Raw genomic sequence first — 20,258 nt, 5'->3', positions numbered from 1 at the left:
CTAAACTTCAGATTTACTCCTGGGGCTTAAAGACCATTAAACTAATAAGAGTGTAAATCTATTCCTTCCCTTTATCCATTGTGGGGGGAACATGCTACACCAACTTCTGATAATCTTATGTTTTAACTGGAATGAAAAATAAAGAAAAAAAGGGTATTACAGGAAAATCTGGATTTTTGTATATAGTCTTTTCTTCAAGAATGAACTGAACATAAAAGAGTATAAATAGTAAAGACAAATATGTGATGGAAAAACAGTAGCAGGGTAGTGTGTGGCAAAGACCAGTGTTTGCTGATTTTGTTTAAAATGGAAGTCGGTAAAAACAAGCAACTAGAGAGGGCATGATACACCACCAGCCATTAGAAACCTGGAAACCTTAGAGGGTTAAGGTTAATTCAAAGGGATTTATAATGCTTACACTGGAAAGGGGGCAGGCTTTCCCATCTGGGGTGAAAAGTACATTGATATTTAATCCTCAGAAGGCAAAGATATAAGATCAAACAAGTCTTGAAGTTAACACCAGAGTAAGTGCAGTCTCCTCACAATAGAAAAGGAAGGAAACTGAAAAGAAGAGGCTTCATGTCTCCCAGAGAAACCCCACCTGAAATGACTGTCAGAGTGAAAAGAAGAGATATCATCCTCATTCATGAAGATTAATAGATATTTTCAAGTGCTGACTCACTAAGGAAGCTCAGTGCCCATTTTCAGGCATTGTGAAATTTCAACTGCAGTGCTCCATTTTGTGCAAATATTCAGAAATGTGTCTAACTAGTCTGTCAGATCATTTGGAATCAAATACATTATTTCTCTGAAAAAAAGTCCTTAAAGACAGTTGACTAAGGCAAGTATCCCAGAATAAAAGTTGATACCAAAGTTTTGTGCTGGCTTTGAATTGTCTGTCACAGGTAGTTATATAGATGGATTTAAACGTGCTTTTTTTTCTGACTGTACATACCTTTAGAAAATATCTGACCAGACGCTGCTCACCTTGAATGTCGCAGATGTTTCGGTGAAATAAAGTTCTGCTCTTTACAGGCCTCAGCCTCTTGGAAGGACAATCCAGACCGATCACATGGCAGCACTTCCAAATTGTAGACAACGATGACATCCAGAGTGTTCGCTTGGTCACAGTTGATGGCTTACAGCATGGGAGGCTCACAGTGAGAGGTAAATAATTTCAATTTGAGGGCCTGGGAACATTCTCTGGTGCAAATGGATATGATAATATGGCAGTCAATAAGACACTGATAGCATCTGTTTTATATCACTCCCTATTGAGGCCTGCCAGCCTAAGAGCCAGATTTACATGAGAATAAAGGAACAGAAGGAAATATCTGGATGCACAGTAAGAAATTAAAAAAATTCACAAGCTCATAAAGAAAAACAGTTGCTTTACTTTTGCAAACAGTTTACTTATGCTGTTTATATCCTTAAATGGGAATACATGCAAGTCTGGCATTTTGCCTACACACCACTTTCATTTGAAAATTAAACTGGTTCTTAATTTCTCCATTGGAGGTGAGTTCAGCCCAGTGAGCCAATGCACTTAGTAACATGCTTGGTGCTGGCCTGTCTCACTGAGGCTAAATGAGGACGGATGCCCGTGATAATGCTGTGATGTCACTGCAAAAACAAGACTAATACCAGCATGGCCGTATATTGCTCTGGGTTCCTCAAAGAAAACAAGAAAATTCTGGGGCATGAGAATGCGTCTTCTGCAGGTTTACCCTCCAAAGCAAAGAGCAAGACCAGTATGTATGGAAGCAGGCAGCACTCCCGGCTGCAGCCAGACAGGCAGGGAGCTCTGCTCCCTCTGCTGACTGGCTTACGAGGAATACAAGAGTATTGAAAAATTCGGTATTTAAACTTTTACTTTCCTAACATACATTTACTTTTACCTTAAACTTTTACTTTCTTTTACTCTATTTTTACTTCATATCATACTTTTAAACTTTTTACTTTCTTAACTTTTACTTAACATTAAACTTTTACTACCTAAACTTTTACTACCTTAATATACATTTACATCCCAACGCTAAAATTTTAAAGGAATCAGGCTTGCTATCATTGAGCAGACATGACCTAGGCAAAATGCAGTCATTGTATTGTAACTTCCTACATTTTTACTTGAAGATGTTAAGGAATAAGGAGTGATTTTGATTTGTTAGCAAATACGGACAGCATATGGATGGTGTTGCTATTTATTGGAAACTTTAAGGTTTATTTCAAAAAGTGGCAATTAAATCGGACCTAATTCCTTAGTAATTTTGCTTTGAAGTCTCATGAGGCAGCATAGTGCTGCTTTCTTTGGGAAAATGATTAAGTTTAAAATGTCACTCTGCTGTTGGCAGGGTAGAAAGATGCTGCCTCTGTCAATGCTGGATTTTTTGGTAGTTAAATGTATTCATGTAAACTTCATAGCCTAGAGACATACAACAAGTATTTTAAAAAAGGGAAGGTGGTGTTTGGAATTTAATGGAAACAGAAGTTTTCCAGAAGTGCATTTCATCTCAGGAAATTACTGCTGATCTGCAGGATCATTCTCCTGTAATGCTGTCATTTCTGGTGGTGAGGTAGTTATTTCTCCATCCTAAAGTTTGTCCATACTCTTCAAGCAAGGAGCAAAAATAATGAATTGTGTGTCCCAGCTGATGTTACACAGCCTGGAGGGCAAGGCAATATTCTCCTTGGAGACCCTGGGGAGATCATCTCTTCCAGCATCAGCTTTCAATTCTTGAAACCTTTAACCCACGTGAATATTTGTCTGTGTACATAACATGTCTATAGAAGCAGACCTGTAAAATTGTCTTATTATAGAGAGTAGCCTCAGTATACAGAAAAAACAAGAATCAGAAATTAAATGCTGAGCTATATTTATAAAGCATATCCTCTTTGATGCTTAAAGTACATACAAAATATTCTGATGAGAAAGTAAAGTTTGAAATTAAAGTGGTAATAATTCCAGTTAAAAATCCTTTATATCTCTGCTTAGCTTTAGTTCAACGGACATTTTGAGGATTCTCTTTGCTAGCACAGTTACAAAGTCTGCATTCTTATTAACTGTTCCAACTTTAACAATCTTGTTTCCAGTAGGAAAAGTTACATTTGATTCTTCTTGTTGGAAATGCATTCTCTTTCTCTCTCTCTCTTAGTAACGTTCAGATTGGAAGGATTCTTCTCTGGGCTGAACTGGACATTTTTGATGTGTTTTCTTTCATTGTTTTGACAGGAGGGAAAGGATTCATGTTCACAGTCTCTGACATTCAGGCTGGAGTTGTTCACTACCATCATGATGACAGTGATTCTACTAAGGATTTTGTGGTATTTAGGATTTTTGATGGCCTCCACAGTATTCGCCATAAGTTTCCAATCAATATCCTCCCTAAAGATGACAGCCCTCCATTTCTTATCAGCAATGTGGTCATAGAAGTTCACGAGGGACAGATGATCCTGATTCAGGGCTCTATGCTTCATGCATCTGACATGGATTCCAGTGATGATCACATACTATTCAATATTACCAAGCCACCACAGGCTGGAGAAATCATGAAGAAACCAGGACCAAACCTGATAGGTAATGAAACACATCCACAATAGCACACTTATCTTTGTCCGTGCTCCCCTTCCCCCTTGCTTTTTTAAACTGCATTAAATGTTACAGTTAGGCAATTCATTTTGGCTCAGAACAAATAATAGAAAATTTGGACTTCTTTGTAGAGACCCATCATTAATGAAGGTTCGTCTTGGCACCAGGATAACTGTACATGTGAATACAATTTATCCCGTAATTCTTTCATTTTCTATCTATTTGCCTGATGTACTTTTCTCTTCCAGAAAAGTGGGGCTAGTCAGGAGTTACTTGACCGATAAGGATCTCTGACAAGTTCAAAGTTATTAGGTGATGCTAATGATGCTAAAAGGGAAGAAAGATCTCCTTTCATTGAACTAAACTCAGAAATTCCTGTGCTAGACTGTAGAGGCTGCTAGTCCTGCAAATACTCTTTTGCCCTCTGAACAGGGCTTTAGGCCAATTTGCTGTGGTGCGTAATTTTTTGAATGATCTTTAAGTGATGTAGAAAAGATGTTCGTGATTTTCAGGAAATGTGGGAGACAATACGATAAAGGACTTGCCCTAGTTAGGGTGAGAAAAAGGACATTTTGCTTCACCAGTTGCTTGCACAGCTAACAGATAATTTTTACAAATTATCAAAATCATGCACTGTTCAATATAAGATATATTCTTCAATTCAACAGGGTATTCTGTCAGCAGTTTTCTTCAGAAGGATATATTTAATGGAATAATGTATTATCATCACTTGGGAGGAGAAGTATTTGAAGATTCCCTTGAGTTTGTGCTGTGTGATAGCCATGACCCCCCCAATCTCTCAGATCCACAGGTATAAAAATGAAGCATCTTTTGGCAGAGCCCCACGTATTTCCTTCAAATGGATGATGATTTTTTTGCCTTTTGTTAGACTTTAAAATCAAACTGGTATGGATCTCTTCTGTTTGCTGCTGCCCTGGTCATCACCACAAGTAACGGTCTTCAGAGCTAGCTCTTGTTCTTGATTCCCATAGGGTAATTCTTTCTCCTGAGCCACAGGGAGACAAGGTCATTGCAAAGGCTTTTTGCTTCAGTGTAAAATGAAATGTTGAAAACAGGTTAGATTTGGAGATCATACAAACAAACAAAACAGCACTCCTGAAGTCAACTGACTCACCCAGGAGTCCAACATACTGAATTTAACTTTGATTTCAATTTAAAAGGAAACTACTAAGAATTATAGGCTTTGCGTTTAACTGCTGTGTATCTCCATTGCTCATGTATTCATGAACTGGGCATGATAGCCACATCATGTATACCATATTCCAGTGATTTACTTACTTGTCTGTGTGCATGTTTATAAACAACTGCTTGGACAATCTCATCTTGAGATGAATGTCTGCTGATTGCACTGTCTCCCTGATTTCAGGTGATGGTGGTGCACATAATCCCTGTGGACGATCAGCTACCCAGAGAAGCCCCAGGCGTGACCCGTCACCTGATCGTTAAGGAGACTGAGATTGCTCACCTAACTAAGAAACACCTCCACTTCTTAGATGTGGAAGATCAGGACAGGGAACTCACATACACCATAACCACTTCCCCATTTTTCTCTTGCACACACAGGTAGGTGTGACCTGCCATACCTTTCAGGTGGGACTGGGCAATGACTTATGTAAGAGAAGCAGCCTCATCGGCAGTAGCATTCTTGTGTATCAGGTTCTTCAATTGTTTACTTAAAGTGCAACAGATGGTGCACCACCCTGTTGGTGTGAGCTAAAGCTGAAAGCAGCAGAATAATACATGGAGTAATTAAAAAAGCCCCATAGTTTAGCAAGAAATAAAGAGGAAAGCACCTGAAATATTTTCTTTCCTTTTGTTGGACTTGCATTTTACACTGCCATATGAGAACCTGTGCAGCCTTGAGCACAAGTCACAGCACGTCTCTTACTGATGGAGTGGGACTGACTTGGGCCTGCCCCGGGCCTGCCCCAGGCTGAGAACATGAGCTGCTATAGTTTTTTCTAGGATAGTAACATAACCATGGCACGGCAAAGGACTCCTGGTCCTGGACCCGCGGAGCACAGTAGAAGCAGAACTGGTTAAGGAGGCAATGAGGGTATGGGATGAACGGGTATATTAGCTGTTTACATGTCATTGATGCTGTTTCACCAGCTGGAAATTCATGAGAATTCATGAAAACATTGTTGACAATTTTCCAAATAGAGAAGTTTAATATCCAGCCATTGCACAGTTCAAGCTGAAGAACACCACTTTCAGTTTTGACCTCAAGTAACAGAGGATCAGTGTGCGACTAGGAAGAAGGATGTTTATGCTGTTCCCCTATTCAGTCAAAGAGCTACATGGTTATCTAGTTTGCTGGCTACTGCTGTTGGAAAGCTGACTTGTTGGAGACGCTTTTATTTCAGAAGTTTAAAGATGCATGATATAATTTATTTTTCTACATAAAAGTAAATGCAGGTTTGTAAGTAATAAGAATGTGATGGACTGGACTTTCAGGAGGTGTAATTGGTGTCTGGGCTGTACAGAGACACACTTGTAACAAACCCAGAGCTTGCTTAAAAGGTATGTAATAAATTTTCATGACCATCCTGATACACATTTTTTTGTGGTCAGTTTTCTGTGATAATGTTTAAATGAATAACAAGTACAGAAGAAAGAAATAGAATATAGTTTGTGTGGGATTTAATTTGAAATGCAAGACTGACTGAGCTATGTGACTGTTGTTTTTCCTGTTCTTCAGTTTTGCAACCAGGATGTGACATACTTATTTTTGTACAGCCACTCAGATGCTGGGAAGCTGTTTATGGTGGACACCATCCCTAAACTAGTCAAGGACCCTACTGCTCTTGCACTGCGGTCCTTTGCTCAGGTGTGTTATATGTTACCTGACATAAAAACCTGTTCTAAATGATTTAAAAGTTCCAAGTATACAGCTTCTTTTTTACTAGAAGAGGTTAAAAATCAAAACTTTCATAATTCAATTCCAGCTTCTAAAAGAAATGTCCATTATGCTTCGGTTCTGCAACATGTAAACACAACTTCTGAAACCAGCAGGGGCTGCAGTTTCCTAGGGTAGCCTGTGTTTGGATCCAGAATGATTTTAAGATGAAGGAAAAAAGGAGGCCTTGAGAGTTTTCTGCTTATTCTCAGTGTCTCCTCCAATAGATTCCATACAGGCTGAAACAGGCCTCTTTCAGGATTTTGTTGCTACGTTTCCACTTAGTCTGGTGGATGTCTTACGAATATTAGTAAAGTGCCCTGGTTTATATCCTGATGCATTGATGAGGTAATCGTAATAGATGATAATGGTGATCATCGCAGTACCATAATGGGAGCTCTGAGCCTACAAATCCTTAATCAGGTGCCTAATATGGGTGTCTGGATGCCAGATTTTGGTGGTTATTTTGGCCTTTTTCACCAGCCTGCTCTCGGAAAAAAGAAAATAAAGGAGGAGGCAAATTCCGTATTCAGACATGCAGTTCCTGTGTGTTTGTTAAACTTCATTAGTTTACAAGAAAACATTTCATTAGAAAAGGCTTTTGGACCAGCATTCATAAAGGCATCCATCAAGGAGACAGGCCATCACCTCTGTCATCATTTATAAACTGTGCCTGTGCTTTTTGCTACAGGTTTGAGTATTTGAACCTGTACTTACTTGATTGGTAACTAAAGATGCATTTAATCAAGGTATTGCCAGTATATAAAGAGTAGATGAGAAGTTTACGGAATTAATTTTGGCAGTTCAGATGCCATCTAATCAGGGGGTGAGAAAGGTCCCTAATGTCAGTTTTGGCTCTCCCAAATTATGGGTTTATGGCTCTCCCATTATCTCTTCTTACGTTCACCTCTCTTCTCTTTTTGCAGCATGCTGTGAACTATAGGAAAGTTGCTTACATGCCACCGCTGCAGGACATCGGGCCTGAACCTCAGCACGTCCAGTTTATTTTTTCTGTCAGCAATCAGCATGGTGGCACTTTGCATGGGATATGCTTCAATATTACAATTCTTCCTGTGGACAATCAAGCGCCAGAGGTAGGGTGGTGGTGAAGGCAAGAGGAAAGGACTGGAAATGGCTCTGAGTAGAAACAGAAATGCAGAGAGAGGTCTTGCTCTGACTGAAATGAAAAATAAGTCTTCAGTGGGATCAGTGTTTCAGTGCATTATACGTAGCCTGCATTGGGACTACAGTGAGGGGAAAGTATGGTGAGCGTGCAATGTGATTTTGTCTGCTGAGTAATCTGAGGGCTACCTCCAATGCCTGAGTGGCTGTACAAAAAGATGTATGCCATATCCTGGTTAACAAAATGAATCCCTCCTCCTTATACTGCCTATTGCCTATAAAGGCCAGGAGCCTCCTTGACAGGTCTGCATGTAGTAGGGCCTACTATTAGTAAATTCCTTAGGTTTTCCTAACACAGCCGTTGGCATTTTATTTTTTAAGGTGTCATACATCCTTATACTGGAGCAAACTGAAATTGGCCTGTTTGGTGTATATTGGGAAATGCAATAGAAAAGAGAGTGAAACATTTTCTCTTCCATGCAGGTTTATACAAGCCATTTAAGAGTGGAAGAAGGTGGCCTGAGCCCTGTCACAGAGGAGCACATTCTCATTTCTGATGTGGACACAAAACGGGAGCATCTCCTCCTCCTCCTGCAGAGACAGCCTAAGCATGGGATGTTGGAACTGGATGGCATTCTCGTCAATGAAGGTGGCAGGCTTTCCTGTGGGGATCTGCGTACCCTGGCAGTCAGGTTAGAAGAGTGGCTGTCTTCTCCTCTTACAGTGGCTGAGTTTTTCAGTCAGATGAGTGAAAGCCCTGCAATGAATTGGTGAGGTGCAGGTGCTGCAGCCAGGAATACTCACCATAGCACAGCTCTGGCAGAGCTGCTCCAGGCCAAGATTGCTGGCTGATCCTCAGGACTGCAACAATCACTGCAGAAGCTAAGCTGCTGTGTTGCCAGAAAGTGGGAGCTAGTGACCATGTCTGGTTTAGATAGGTTTCCCTATATAGCACTGCCCCAAGCAGAAGAAGAGGCAAATTCTGTATTCAGACATGCAGCTCCTGTGAAGAAGGCAGTGGCTGGCAGCTTTTTTCTTTTAAGGAAATTGTATGTTTATTAAACTTTGTTAGTTTACAAGAAAACTTGTATTAACAGTGATTAACCCATAGATGAAAATGCTGCTGATATATTTGTGGCAAGAATGAGACTTGATTTCCTACATGCATGCAGAATAAGAGCTCTCTGACTCCATTTTCATCTATTAGCCAAAGTAGGCACCTACCACAGCAAGGGCATACATGCTTGGCAGACATCTCACAAGAAACAGAGACGACAAAGCCTCAGTGAAACCTTTTTCCCAGCTATTGTCTGTTTTTTATTGGCAGTTTTCTTCATGTAGGAGACCCCAAAAGTCTCCTGAAGACTTCCTAACCCAGAATCAGCAGTCTTAGATGGACACACTGGCACAGGGATTGGCTTTTATGTTGGGAAGGATCCATATTGTCTCTGGCATGACCAGAAAGCAGAGCTTCTTTGTCTATGTGAAATACGTGTAGCTCTTTTCTTTTTTTGCCCCCTCACAGTTATCGGCACGATGGCTCTGAGACTCTCACTGATGATATCCTCTTTGCAGCCACAGATGGCACCCACTTTGTAGAGTTCATTCTGCAGGTCAAGGTCAGTGTGTTGCACATTTCTGAAAGCAGTTGCCTCTGTAGAAGAGTGCAAAGCTTGATGCCTGAAAGTCTTCGCATTCTCTTGGAAACTGGATGATAATGGACTTGTTAGGCATCAGGTTTATGTGGCAAATTGAGACATTTGGCCTGTACTAGCTGAAAGGCGTTTGCACTTGCTCTAGTCTCGGTTGTTTAACTTGGAATTATTCTCTCTGTACTTAAATTTGGGCACTGAGATTTTTCTCAGGCTGTAATTATCTAGTTGAGTTTACTTTTGTCTTTGAATTTTTAACGTGACCCTAATTCAGCTAGCTTCATTTGTTTCATAGGGAAAGCTCAGTGTACTCTGACCATGACACCATACTGCTGGTTTGAGCAGTATGGAAGGCAATGTATTAAAACAACAGCTTTCCACTGAAATGAAAGATAAAAGATCTTAATTTATTTTTCTGATTAGGTGTTGCCTGTGAATGATGAGCCACCTGTTATACAGACAGGCCTTGTTCCTGTGCTCCACTGCCTAGAGGGTGAAGAAGTGGTCCTCTCCTCAGAGTACATTTATGCCACAGATGCAGACAGTGATGACATGAAACTGATGTTTACTCTGGCTCGCCAGCCCTATCATGGGCTGGTGAGGAAAGCTGGCATTGCTGTGGATTGTTTCTCCCAAGCTGATGTAATCTCTGGTTTAGTCACATATAAACACACCAGTAAGTGAGTTCAGTATAGAATTTGGCTGGAAGGTGGTCACAGAGTTTTCTGGAAGAAAATCTTAAAAAGAATACATATAATCTTTGCAGAAGCTCAGCAGGAACTGCTGAGAAGCCACACGTGTTCTGTCCAGGGAAAAAAATAAGGTGGCTTTGAAAGAGCGCTGATGATATAAAACTACCAAATGCTTTAATGTGCTCTCCAAATCCCTGTTTGAAGTGAAAAAAATTATTACAACAGCTCCATGGAAATATCATAACCTTAGAGGGTTTCTTTCACTCTTCCTGGTAAAATATCTTTGGCAGGTTTTTTTTTTTTTTTTTCTTTTTTTTTGGGGGGAGAGGAGGGGAATTACTGTTAAATTAGGTACAAAATAGAACCTTTTTATTTGTTTCATGACATTAAAAAAACCCACTTCAAAATTTTTCTATAGTCATGTTTAGATAAAAAGATATAATGCTGTAAATTGGGATGCCACGTTTTAATAGAAAACTGCTAACAACCTGAAGTACTTATTGCTTGCCTCTCCAATCTAGATGGCTATCCATTTCTGGACTGTTTATAGTCTTTCTGTACCATAAGGTAAACGATCAGATTTTCTTCAAGAGAACCACAATGCTAAAAAGGTGTTATTTTGTGGTTTTATTGTAAAAATTAAAAAAAAAAAAAAACCCAAAAAAGTATTTGGGGGTATTTTTTTTTTTTAATTACACACTGAAATCAAGGGCCAGTTAACACCATTTCCTACTTAACATCATCTTTTTCTTGGCATTAAAGGGTTTCTCTTCTATATCTCTGATGACAGCTTTAGTCTTGTTTGTTTTTTTCTCCTTTTTTTCAAAGGCTGTTTTCTATGTAATTAGTCTGTAATTTTGTGCTATATATGTGATATTTTCAGGCTTGGCACTATCTAAAATAAGCAGCTGGTATTTGAGAAGAGAAGCAAGCACTTGATTATGTCCACCCATAACAAACTTTTCTTCAGCAGCTGAAAGATACCAGGAACATTATTTCAATGGCAGTGTTTTGCAGAGTAATGAAGGGCAGAAACTGACTTTCAGGAGTGCAGTGTCGGTGTTTTTTCATTCCCAAATTTCTGCATGTGCCTGCAGTCAAATGTTCTAACAGCAGATATCACAAGAGATGGTGGGAATCACTGCCCTTTCTTTGCAGACAGCGTATTAGAAATATCCTGCAACAAAACAAGACATAGGCTGTCAGAAGTGCTGAGAAATGCAACCACAGATGTTTCTTGCAAGGGGTGGTAGTTCCCAGTCCTGTGCTGTATCAGCCCACATTTTGAACATGATTACATATTGGCACAATATACAGTTGCAAAAAAGTACATATACAAAGCACAGCCCTTGTTATAGTCCATTTTGTAGGAATAAGAGGTATATATGAATACATGCATTTTTAGGTGTGCAAAAATGTTTTCTTCTGGAACACTGTGGATATTACCATTTGTAATAGAGAGAGTATATATACGTATATACATATCTAAAGAATGACCTTTTCCTACATTTTTTTAGAAAGAATGCAGGAAAATCTCTGTGCATGAATGTATGTTTTGCAAATGCCTTAGTGATCAAAGAACAGAATTATGAGTGCTACTAGCAACTTTATTACAATTACAATATAGTATTACAAAATTGAATGAGTAATGTTATAAATGTTAGTAATAATTAGTGATATACTTTTCTGCACCGTTTTATTCTAGAACAGAAGCTGGTTAAACTTAATTACAAACAGCAAACCAAATTCTTAACCAAACAGCACCCCCATCAGCCAGAATTAAGAATTCTAGAAATTTTTTTTTTTCTTCTGCTTCGAATACTGCAGACTGTCCTTGCAGGATACAAAACTATTCTTCATGAAGCTTTGGTAAAACATTTCCTCTGAACTGCAATATTTTTTCCAGGTGGGGAGATTGGCCTGACTCCTTCCATTGAGATCTTAACCTTCATTGTCTCTGACAGTGAGGCTGGCATAGATGTGAAAGACTGCTGTTATGATGGACCTCTTTCTCCTCCAGTTCCGCTTCAAGATCCATTTCCAGTATATGACCTTAACATCACTGTACTTCCAGTGGACAACCAGCCTCCATCAATTGCAACTGGTGAAAGCTTCCTCTCACTACACAGTTATAATGTGGGCTTACACAGTACTGTAATGGCTAAGGACACAGGGATATTACTTGTTTGTTTGTTTATTTGGGATTCTTTTTTTTCTTTAGCATCAGAAAGAGCTGAGATCAGCATACAACAGTTTTGAATCAGAATATCCATCGCTATTTTTTTTCTTTTGCTAGTACAGTATAGCCAACAAATTCAGCTGCAGGTGCAAGTGTGAGTAACTGCTTGTGGCTCTTCAGCTACATGTTTAAATCATGTGGTTAGAGATAAGAGTGTTCAGATCTACTCCCCTTCATCTATGCATGTCCATTGCTTCACGTACGTAGGCATCATAGTTTATCTCCAACCAGCTACGAAGCGCCACACAACCTCTCACTCACTCCCCCTGGTGGCATAGGGGAGAGAAACAGCAGAATTAAAGTAAGAAAACTCACCGGCCACCCATACCAGCGAAACAAAGCAAGACAAGGTATTCATTCACTGTTTCCTACGGTCAGGCAGGTGTTCAGCCATCTCCAGGAAAGCATTACATGTTAATGGTTACCTGGGGAGACAAACGCCATTGCTCCAAATGTTCCTCCCTTCCTACTTCTTACCCCAGCTTTACATGCTGAACATGATGCCATATGCTCTGGGATATCCCTATGGACAGTTAGGGTCAGCTGCCCCGGCTGCGTCCCCTCCCAGCTACTTGTGCACCCCCAGCCAGCTCACTGGTGGGGTGGTGTGAGAATCAGAAAAGGCCTTGGCTGTGTAAGCACTGCTCAGCAGTAACCAAGACATTGCTGAATTACCAACACTGCAGCACAAACCCCAAACTTAGCTACATACAACCTATTATGAAGAAAATTAACCCCAATTCAGCCAAAACCATCATAGTAAACTATACCTGAGAAAAAGTGATCAACCTCTTCTCCCTGAACAGAAAATAGTCATATGCATTGTTTATACAATAACATAAAGTAAATATCTATCTACTTTTACATGTAAAATCTACAGAAGAAATTTAGACTCTGGCCCTTATATAAAAAGAGATAATCTTTTAATACCAATATTTAACTCTGTTAATAGATGAAGCCAAATTTATGTTATACATGCAGTCAATCAAATGCATAGATTTGAACTCATATTTTTACTAATACTCTTCAAAATAAAAAATATTTAGTTAAAATGGAAATAGTTTTGGTAATATACGTGTAGCCTAACAGACATCATTGTGCGAAATTTCCATTGACTTCCTGGGCTTTCAATGAGGTCTGTAGTATACACATAAAGGTATGATTTCTGTATGCCTGCCTTTTTCAATGTCATTTGTTTGTTAGCATAAAATACATGTTATGTATCTCAGAGAATACCTAAACATATGTATGAGTAGTTTCATAATTGGCAGGCTTTCACCCAAATAATGTTCTGGAATGAAGCATTGTGCCAACAGGGAAATTAAGCAGTGTTGCATGAAAAATTATTCATTACGAGCAATTCAGAACAGCTCTCAAGTAATTAATGCTCTGACTAACACAGGTAACATCTGATTTTGAGCAGCACATAGACTATAGCTAATAACTTACCAGCAAAATAATTTCATGATCCCCTTCCTCTCTACATACATGATAGCAAAAGTAATGTTGACAGCGTAGGCACAGAAAAAAACCTTAAACCAAACCCCTTCGGTAACTCAGTATTTGTTGTCTTTTCCTCCTTACTTACTCCTTTCATATATATTAACAAAAGCAACAGCAAAATGAGCTAAAAGAGCAATAACACTTATCATATTGTTTGTGTGCAGGTGCAAGGTTTGTGGTGGAGGAGGGCTCCTCAGCAGCCCTTACCACAAACCATTTGCTTGCCACTGACCCTGACACCACTGCAGATGACTTAGAGTTTGTCTTGGTTTCTCCTCCCCAGTTTGGTTACATTGAAAATATACTGCCTTCTCCTGGGTTTGAGAAGAGCAACATTGGTATAAGTATAGGTAAGTCTTAGTGACATACAGTAATCAAACAGGTGCAATACAGAGGCCTTCTGGTGCTGTGGGCTCTGGTAGTGTGTGCGTTAATATGGACTTATTGAGGAAGGCAGGTGCTGGCAAATAGAGAGCAAATGGGACTGTGAGGGAGGAGTTCAAAGGCAGACTACAGATCTGAAAATGTGAAGAATTAGCACTTGAAGTAAATAACCCAGTCTTCGCTTTATGCATTCCAGCTGCAGTCTATTAGAAGTGGCAATATGAGACATTAATCTGCTCTCTCTCTGCCTCTGCCTTCAATCCCCCATGCAAGGATCCTGCACTTCCCTTCACCTAAACCTCTGTCACTTAAGTGCTTTAGCTGAGAACTTGAGAAGCCTGGGTCCATGTTAGTTTTCAAGACAAAGTAACAGAAATGATAGACATGTGGGTTGGGTTGGGTGTCTTCCCTTGCCCTTCTTCAGACACTGTAATGCAGTTTTATCCTCAGTGGAATGGACTGTGGCATGCTCTGTAATACTATCAGCTTTCACCAGTGTCTCCAGACACTCGGAACCACTGAGCCTTTTGGTCCTCATTTTCCTGGTCTGTCATAGAAACATTAGTGTTGAAGTGGACCTTAAACCTCATTCCAAACCCCACAGCCATTGGCAGGGATACTTTCCGCTAGACCGGATCAGTCAAGTAACAATCAATTTAACTACTTAGAGCCCAGATCTTACCCATCATTTGGGTCTTATTTTGTGGGGCTGAGTTCTGCAGACTGAACTGGGAAGCATGAAAGTTGCACAGTCCCAAGAGCAGCATTTGTGTTTCAAGGGAAGGGCATGTGTCCTGCGGTAAAGTGCAGTGTAAATCTTTCATCCCCCCAAAAAATAATTGAAAACTTATAAAAACCCTTGCAAAATCCAAAATATTTCTTTGAAGAAATACATAGTTTCAGAATTTTTTATGATAAGACCAGAAGGCTGGAAAAGATTGTGTTAACTCATAATCTCTTTAAAATCTCTAGCTTCGTTTCAGCTGAAGCACCTGAAAGCTCTGAACATAAACTATGTACAAGCTAGGCATGAGCGAATGGAACCAACAGCAGACCACTTTGTGCTTTATGTCACTGATGGGCTGCATCGCTCCGCAAAGACTCCATTTTATGTGCTGATCAACCCAACCAATGATGAAGTCCCGGAATTCATAGCAGGAAATATTACCGTAAGGAAATAATCAAAATGACTGTTACAGAATTATTTTATACCAGAAAACACTTTTTCACATAGATAGGAACATAGTTCTGACACTTGTTCCTCTGCATCTTTCCTTTGCTTATGTAGTTCAGCCTAGCTCAGGAAACAGCCCAGTTAAATCCCACGTAAACTGGTAACAGAGAGCTGCAATGGGACTGTACTAGTGCACAGCTCTGGTAACTTGCAATTAAGAGCTCAATCTTTAAACAAACAAGTAATCTGGAAAGCAGAAGGATCTTCATGCTCCTTCTGGTTTCTCAAGAGCTTTTATATTTTCCTGTAGTTTTTTTATGCTTCAGGCTTAGCCAGTCCCCTCTCTAAAGACTGCTTTTAAAATAAGTAATAGTTCTGCCTTCCCCTGGGTTTGGGAAGGGCAACATTGGCAACCATGCTAAGGCAGTGTAAACTAATCTTCCTGTGAAGTAAAAAATGTGTGCATGTGTATAAAAGTATATGCATCCATCATTTATACATACATACCTTTACATATTCAAATTCTTTCTCCTTGGCACCTAATATGAAGTTTATTTTTACCTAACAGCTTTCCTATTAATTGGGGTGTTACAAACTCCTTATCCCTCCTTCTTTTTTCATCACTGTGACCATTTACTTCTCTATGTCACTTAAAGTGGTTTAAGTCAGTAGCTGATTCAAAAGCAACTGGGAAACAGGTGGAGGAAACAAACTCATACACAGTAACAACCTACTTAGGAAACTGAGCTAAAATTCTCTGATTCTTTTTATGCAAAAGAATTTGACATTCTTTTCTTTTGTGTTTAGGTTCAAGAAGGGGAGATGAAAGAGCTGGATCTTTCTATTATCAATGCAGTTGATCTGGATGTGCCTCAAGACCATTTGGTATTTGGGGTTGTACAGAGGCCCCTGTATGGGTTCCTTATTAATGGAGTTCATGGCAAAGATATTCTATACTACAAACAGTTAATTAACGATGACTACCACAGCCATGAGTTGCTTGTTCATGACTTTTCCATGGAGCTACTGAAGAATGGTAGGTGCAGCATTCGTCTGACATTGGTCTTTCATCTTTTTAATGAGGCAAGGTGGCACAGTAAGAAACCTTCAGCACTCGTTTAGTCACTTGCCTTATGTGTATTTCCAAGATGATGTTTAGGAAGCCTACTGTAGGAGAGCATCAGTTTTGAGACCATCTTAAGAACCTGAACATGCACAAGTCCATGGGACCTGATGAAATCCATCTGCAGGTCCTGAAGGAGCTGGCAAATGAAGTTGTTAAGCCACTGTCCATCATATTTGAAAAATCATGGCAGTCAGGTTAAGTTCCTGACAACTGGAAAAAGGGAAATATAACCCCGATTTTCAAGAAGGGGAAAATGGAAGGCCTGGTAAACTAGAGACCAGTCAGTCTCACCTCTGTGACTGGCAGGATCATGGAGCAGATCCTCCTGGAAACTATGCCCCTTCAAAACCTGAGGAGAGATTTTTCTTTTCTCTGTTGCCTAATACGAACCTTCAGAAGTGTCAAGTTCCCACCCCAAATTCCTCAGCCTTCCCAAGTGCTGTTTTTTTCTCTCTTCCAATTGCTTGGCTTTTCTCTTTTCCCATTCACAATGGTGACCAAGCTACCTGCAGCCCAGATCCTCTGATTGGCTATGATCACAGCCACAAGGTCATCTGTCCTCCCTGAAGCTTGTTTAAAGATCCCTGAGGATTAAGGCACAGAAGAGTGTTGCCTGATAGTCTCACCCTTGCTATGGTCCCTGTTAAAATGAATTGGAATGAGGAGAGGAGAAGGAATGTGCCTTTTTTCAGACCAACAGAGACTTTTTTGTGGAGGGAGTCACTCCTTTCTCCAGTCATGCTGGTGTCTTTGAGACAATGATGAACATCATCAGCTCACTAAGCTTACTTTCTGGTAGCTGAACAAGACTGCTGTGACAGGTCATATGGGGAAGGGAGATGGAAGAAGGGTGAGGTGGAAACAGAAAGAAATGATGTGAGAGATTTTGCTGCAGTCAGAATTATTTGATTTTTCCATTTTTCTCCCTCTCTTTTTTTTTTCCCCACCTGCATAGGAATGAAGCTGATGTATATGCATGACAATTCGGAAAACCTCACTGACAGCTTTAGAATCCAGTTATCAGATGGGAAACATAAAGTCATCAGAACCATTTCAGTAAAGGTCATTCCAGTTAATGATGAGAAACCAGTGCTGAGCAAGTAAGCCACATGTTCCTGTCTCTGACAGAGGGATAAGTTTAGACAAAATGATCCAAAAGTGATCAAAACAGCAAGTTGGTGACTCATGGGGAGAATCACAGACTAATGTCAATACAGATGTTTCCATATGGGTCTCTATCAGCCTGTTTAACAAAAAACATTTCTAGTGAAATAAGGATACGCTTTAATGTGGCTCAATATTAAAAGAATAGTAAGAAAAGAAAAAGTGGGGGAGAATGCTGTTTTGCCTTTTACAGCTTACTTGAAGATGTCTGTCAGAGAGCTCTCATGTTTGCACACATCTAGTGGCTAGACAACCATGGTATTGACTACAGCTACTTTGCTTTGCCTTTCCCTGGGACAACTGCATGTCTAAAACATCTTTCTGAAAGCACTTATGTATTTTGGCATGAGATAATCCACAAAGTTGATGCCTCCTTGCCTCACAGGGGAAAGCTTTTCAGCTTAATGATTCTTTTCTCTTTGCTTAGCTATAATTCAGCTTCTGACTAACTCCCCTTACATTTCAGCATGCTAACTTCCCTTACAGTTCAAAACTAGGAAAGAGAAATGAAATAGACATAGTCAGAAATTGCTTGGCTGACCATTTGCAGATAGGCAGCTGGCTGTTAGAAAGGCAGACCTCCTGGACATTTTAACAAGGAGCTTTTCCCTTGGGATCCCCATTTTTTAGCTAATGATCTGCTACAGAGCATGAGGGCTTCCATCTTCCTGCATGATTTCCAGTCCCAGTCAGGCAGATGGGGAGCTGGGAACCCAAAAGCTTTGGGCACACAGCTTGAACCTCTGAAGTCTGCATTTCAGAAATGACTCACAGTCTGTTCAGCAGGCTGCCAATAACGTGGGCATTTCTAATCCCTCAGGATATTTGGCCTACCTTCAGATCAGACATACATTTCCCATTGCAGAGATTTTTGAACATTTTGTTTTGTTTACTATGCAGAGGTTCCTGCATTAATAAATTTTAGCTTTATAGTTGAAAGATTATCAAGGATCACATAATACTAACATGAGAGAGTGTCCATTTCTTGTTAGAATAAATTATATAGTTTATGAATTCATATCATATATTGATAATTGCCTATTTGTTCCTCATATGGTGAAGACTGATACAACATTTTCCATCCCTTCTCTCTGAAGGAAGGTGATGGAGTACTAGAAATCAAGTGTTTCTAGGTTCGCCCAGCTGGATCCAGAAACTGTTGCTGCCTTGCCGGGTGTTGTTAGAACTCACCATTTGCCATTCCTGTGATAAACAGCATACAGTGAGCCACCTACTTGAAAAATATCTATTTCATTATAAGAATTTACTGCTTCTTGCCTGTTACTCTTCCACTGATATGCAGTATGCTCCCAGTATTTAAGCAGTAGTGCTTTGAGGAAATGCGTTCAGCTTGGCGTTGGAGTGGTTTAGCTTCTACATTCAGTCATGACATCTTTGCTGTGGGGTAGGAGCTCCCTTATGCTACTGAAGTGTTTTACGGGTAAACATCTGACAATACTTATAAGCTTTTTCTCACCTTTTGATCTGGGGACACCCTTTCACCTCAGGGAGTTTCAGGTCTCATCCCCATTAGCGGTGGTCAATACTGAAGAATATGCAATGGGATGTTTTTAGCTGGCAGTGAGTGCCAAAAGCTCAATCTGTCAGCTCTTGGATTGCATTCTGTAGCAAAGAGTGCCCTTGGGGAATGTAAGGCCCTGACACATTCCCCTTGAAAGCTTCTTCTCAAGATGAGCTATTGGTGCTAGAAACAGCAAAAGAAGTTGGTTACATCTTTGTAGTATCTTTTAAAGATTAAGTGACAGAGTAGTCAGCTGAAAGACAGTCTTTAGTGAACAATCAGTTCATTGGAGCCAGTATTAATATCATAGCAGTAACATATAATTCAACCTATTTGTTTACATCACACTCTTATAAATTTTATGAAGGTAAACAGAATAGATTATAGATTAAGACAGATGTGATAAATCCCTTATTGCTGTGTGTATCTGCTCTGCTATTTTTCACCATTCTAAGGAGAAGCTGGTGTACCCTGTTTGCTTTTTTTTCCCCTGAACTGAAATAGGCACCCTTCTTTTAGTCTTTCTGTAGTCATCATTTCTGTCAGAATCTGGGTAATCCACGTTCCTGGCAAAGAAATTACATTGTCAGAAATGTTACTTTTCTTTTACTGCATCAATACATGACTTTTAACTTTTGCAGAAAGGATGATATAGAGGTGAACATGGGCGAAACTCGAATAATTTCGAGTGCTGTTCTGTCAGCAGAAGATAAAGACACCCCCAGGGAGAGAATTTATTATATATTTGAAAGACTTCCAGAAAACGGTCATCTTCAGCTCAAGGTTAGTCTTTGTACTTCAACAAAAAGCAGGCATGCAAACAACTCTCTCTTTTTTGGATAGAATGGAGTTCGTCTGCCTTTTCTCCCAAATGTCCGTCATGTTTTGAAGTAGACAGCTATGGCTTGTTTGACTGTTCAGTGTTTGACCCAAACAATGATGCTGTCTCATAGGCTTTGACAGTAAACACCAGATCCTCAAGGAGAGGGTGAAAAGCATAGCAGATCATCTAAGGTGACAATGGAGAGAGATGCTGGGAGAATCAGCCCATGGAGGGGACAAAGAAAGTGTCAAAGATGACAGAGGTGAAGGGGGAAAGTTCTTGATCAAAAAAAAGTGACAAGTAAGCCATTACTTCAGGATTCAGAAGGAATGGAGGGAGATGTGTGTGAAA

General features: G+C 39.9%; 1 protein-coding gene across 7 annotated transcripts in view; it reads left to right on the top strand.

Annotated features, from left to right (window-relative positions):
- Positions 1-20,258, top strand: part of FREM1 (FRAS1 related extracellular matrix 1) — a 64,845-nt gene that overhangs the window by 16,971 nt on the left and 27,616 nt on the right. For 2 of the 7 annotated variants that reach the window (XM_061353844.1, XM_061353841.1), the window contains exons 8-22: positions 1,036-1,167; positions 3,230-3,574; positions 4,255-4,397; positions 4,974-5,170; positions 6,347-6,437; positions 7,433-7,600; positions 8,112-8,320; positions 9,154-9,247; positions 9,704-9,956; positions 11,879-12,076; positions 13,879-14,064; positions 15,071-15,267; positions 16,080-16,308; positions 17,354-17,498; positions 19,726-19,867. In XM_061353844.1, the coding sequence (XP_061209828.1) occupies positions 1,036-1,167; positions 3,230-3,574; positions 4,255-4,397; positions 4,974-5,170; positions 6,347-6,437; positions 7,433-7,600; positions 8,112-8,320; positions 9,154-9,247; positions 9,704-9,956; positions 11,879-12,076; positions 13,879-14,064; positions 15,071-15,267; positions 16,080-16,308; positions 17,354-17,498; positions 19,726-19,867 (2,729 nt within the window). Of the gene's footprint in view, positions 1-1,035; positions 1,168-3,229; positions 3,575-4,254; positions 4,398-4,973; positions 5,171-6,346; positions 6,438-7,432; positions 7,601-8,111; positions 8,321-9,153; positions 9,248-9,703; positions 9,957-10,855; positions 11,170-11,878; positions 12,306-13,878; positions 14,065-15,070; positions 15,268-16,079; positions 16,309-17,353; positions 17,499-19,725; positions 19,868-20,258 lie in introns of those variants that run through there. The other 5 variants (XR_009725473.1, XR_009725472.1, XM_061353842.1 and 2 more) reach the window with 5 other exon arrangements.

This window comes from Neopsephotus bourkii, unplaced genomic scaffold, assembly GCF_033783945.1.
Source record: "Neopsephotus bourkii isolate Nb327-2 ecotype Australia unplaced genomic scaffold, CSIRO-AGI_Nbou_v1 NB_704, whole genome shotgun sequence".
Taxonomy (NCBI): Eukaryota; Metazoa; Chordata; class Aves; order Psittaciformes; family Psittacidae; genus Neopsephotus; species Neopsephotus bourkii.
Note: the sequence above shows the minus strand (reverse complement) of the source record. Positions and strands in the feature narration are given on the sequence as shown.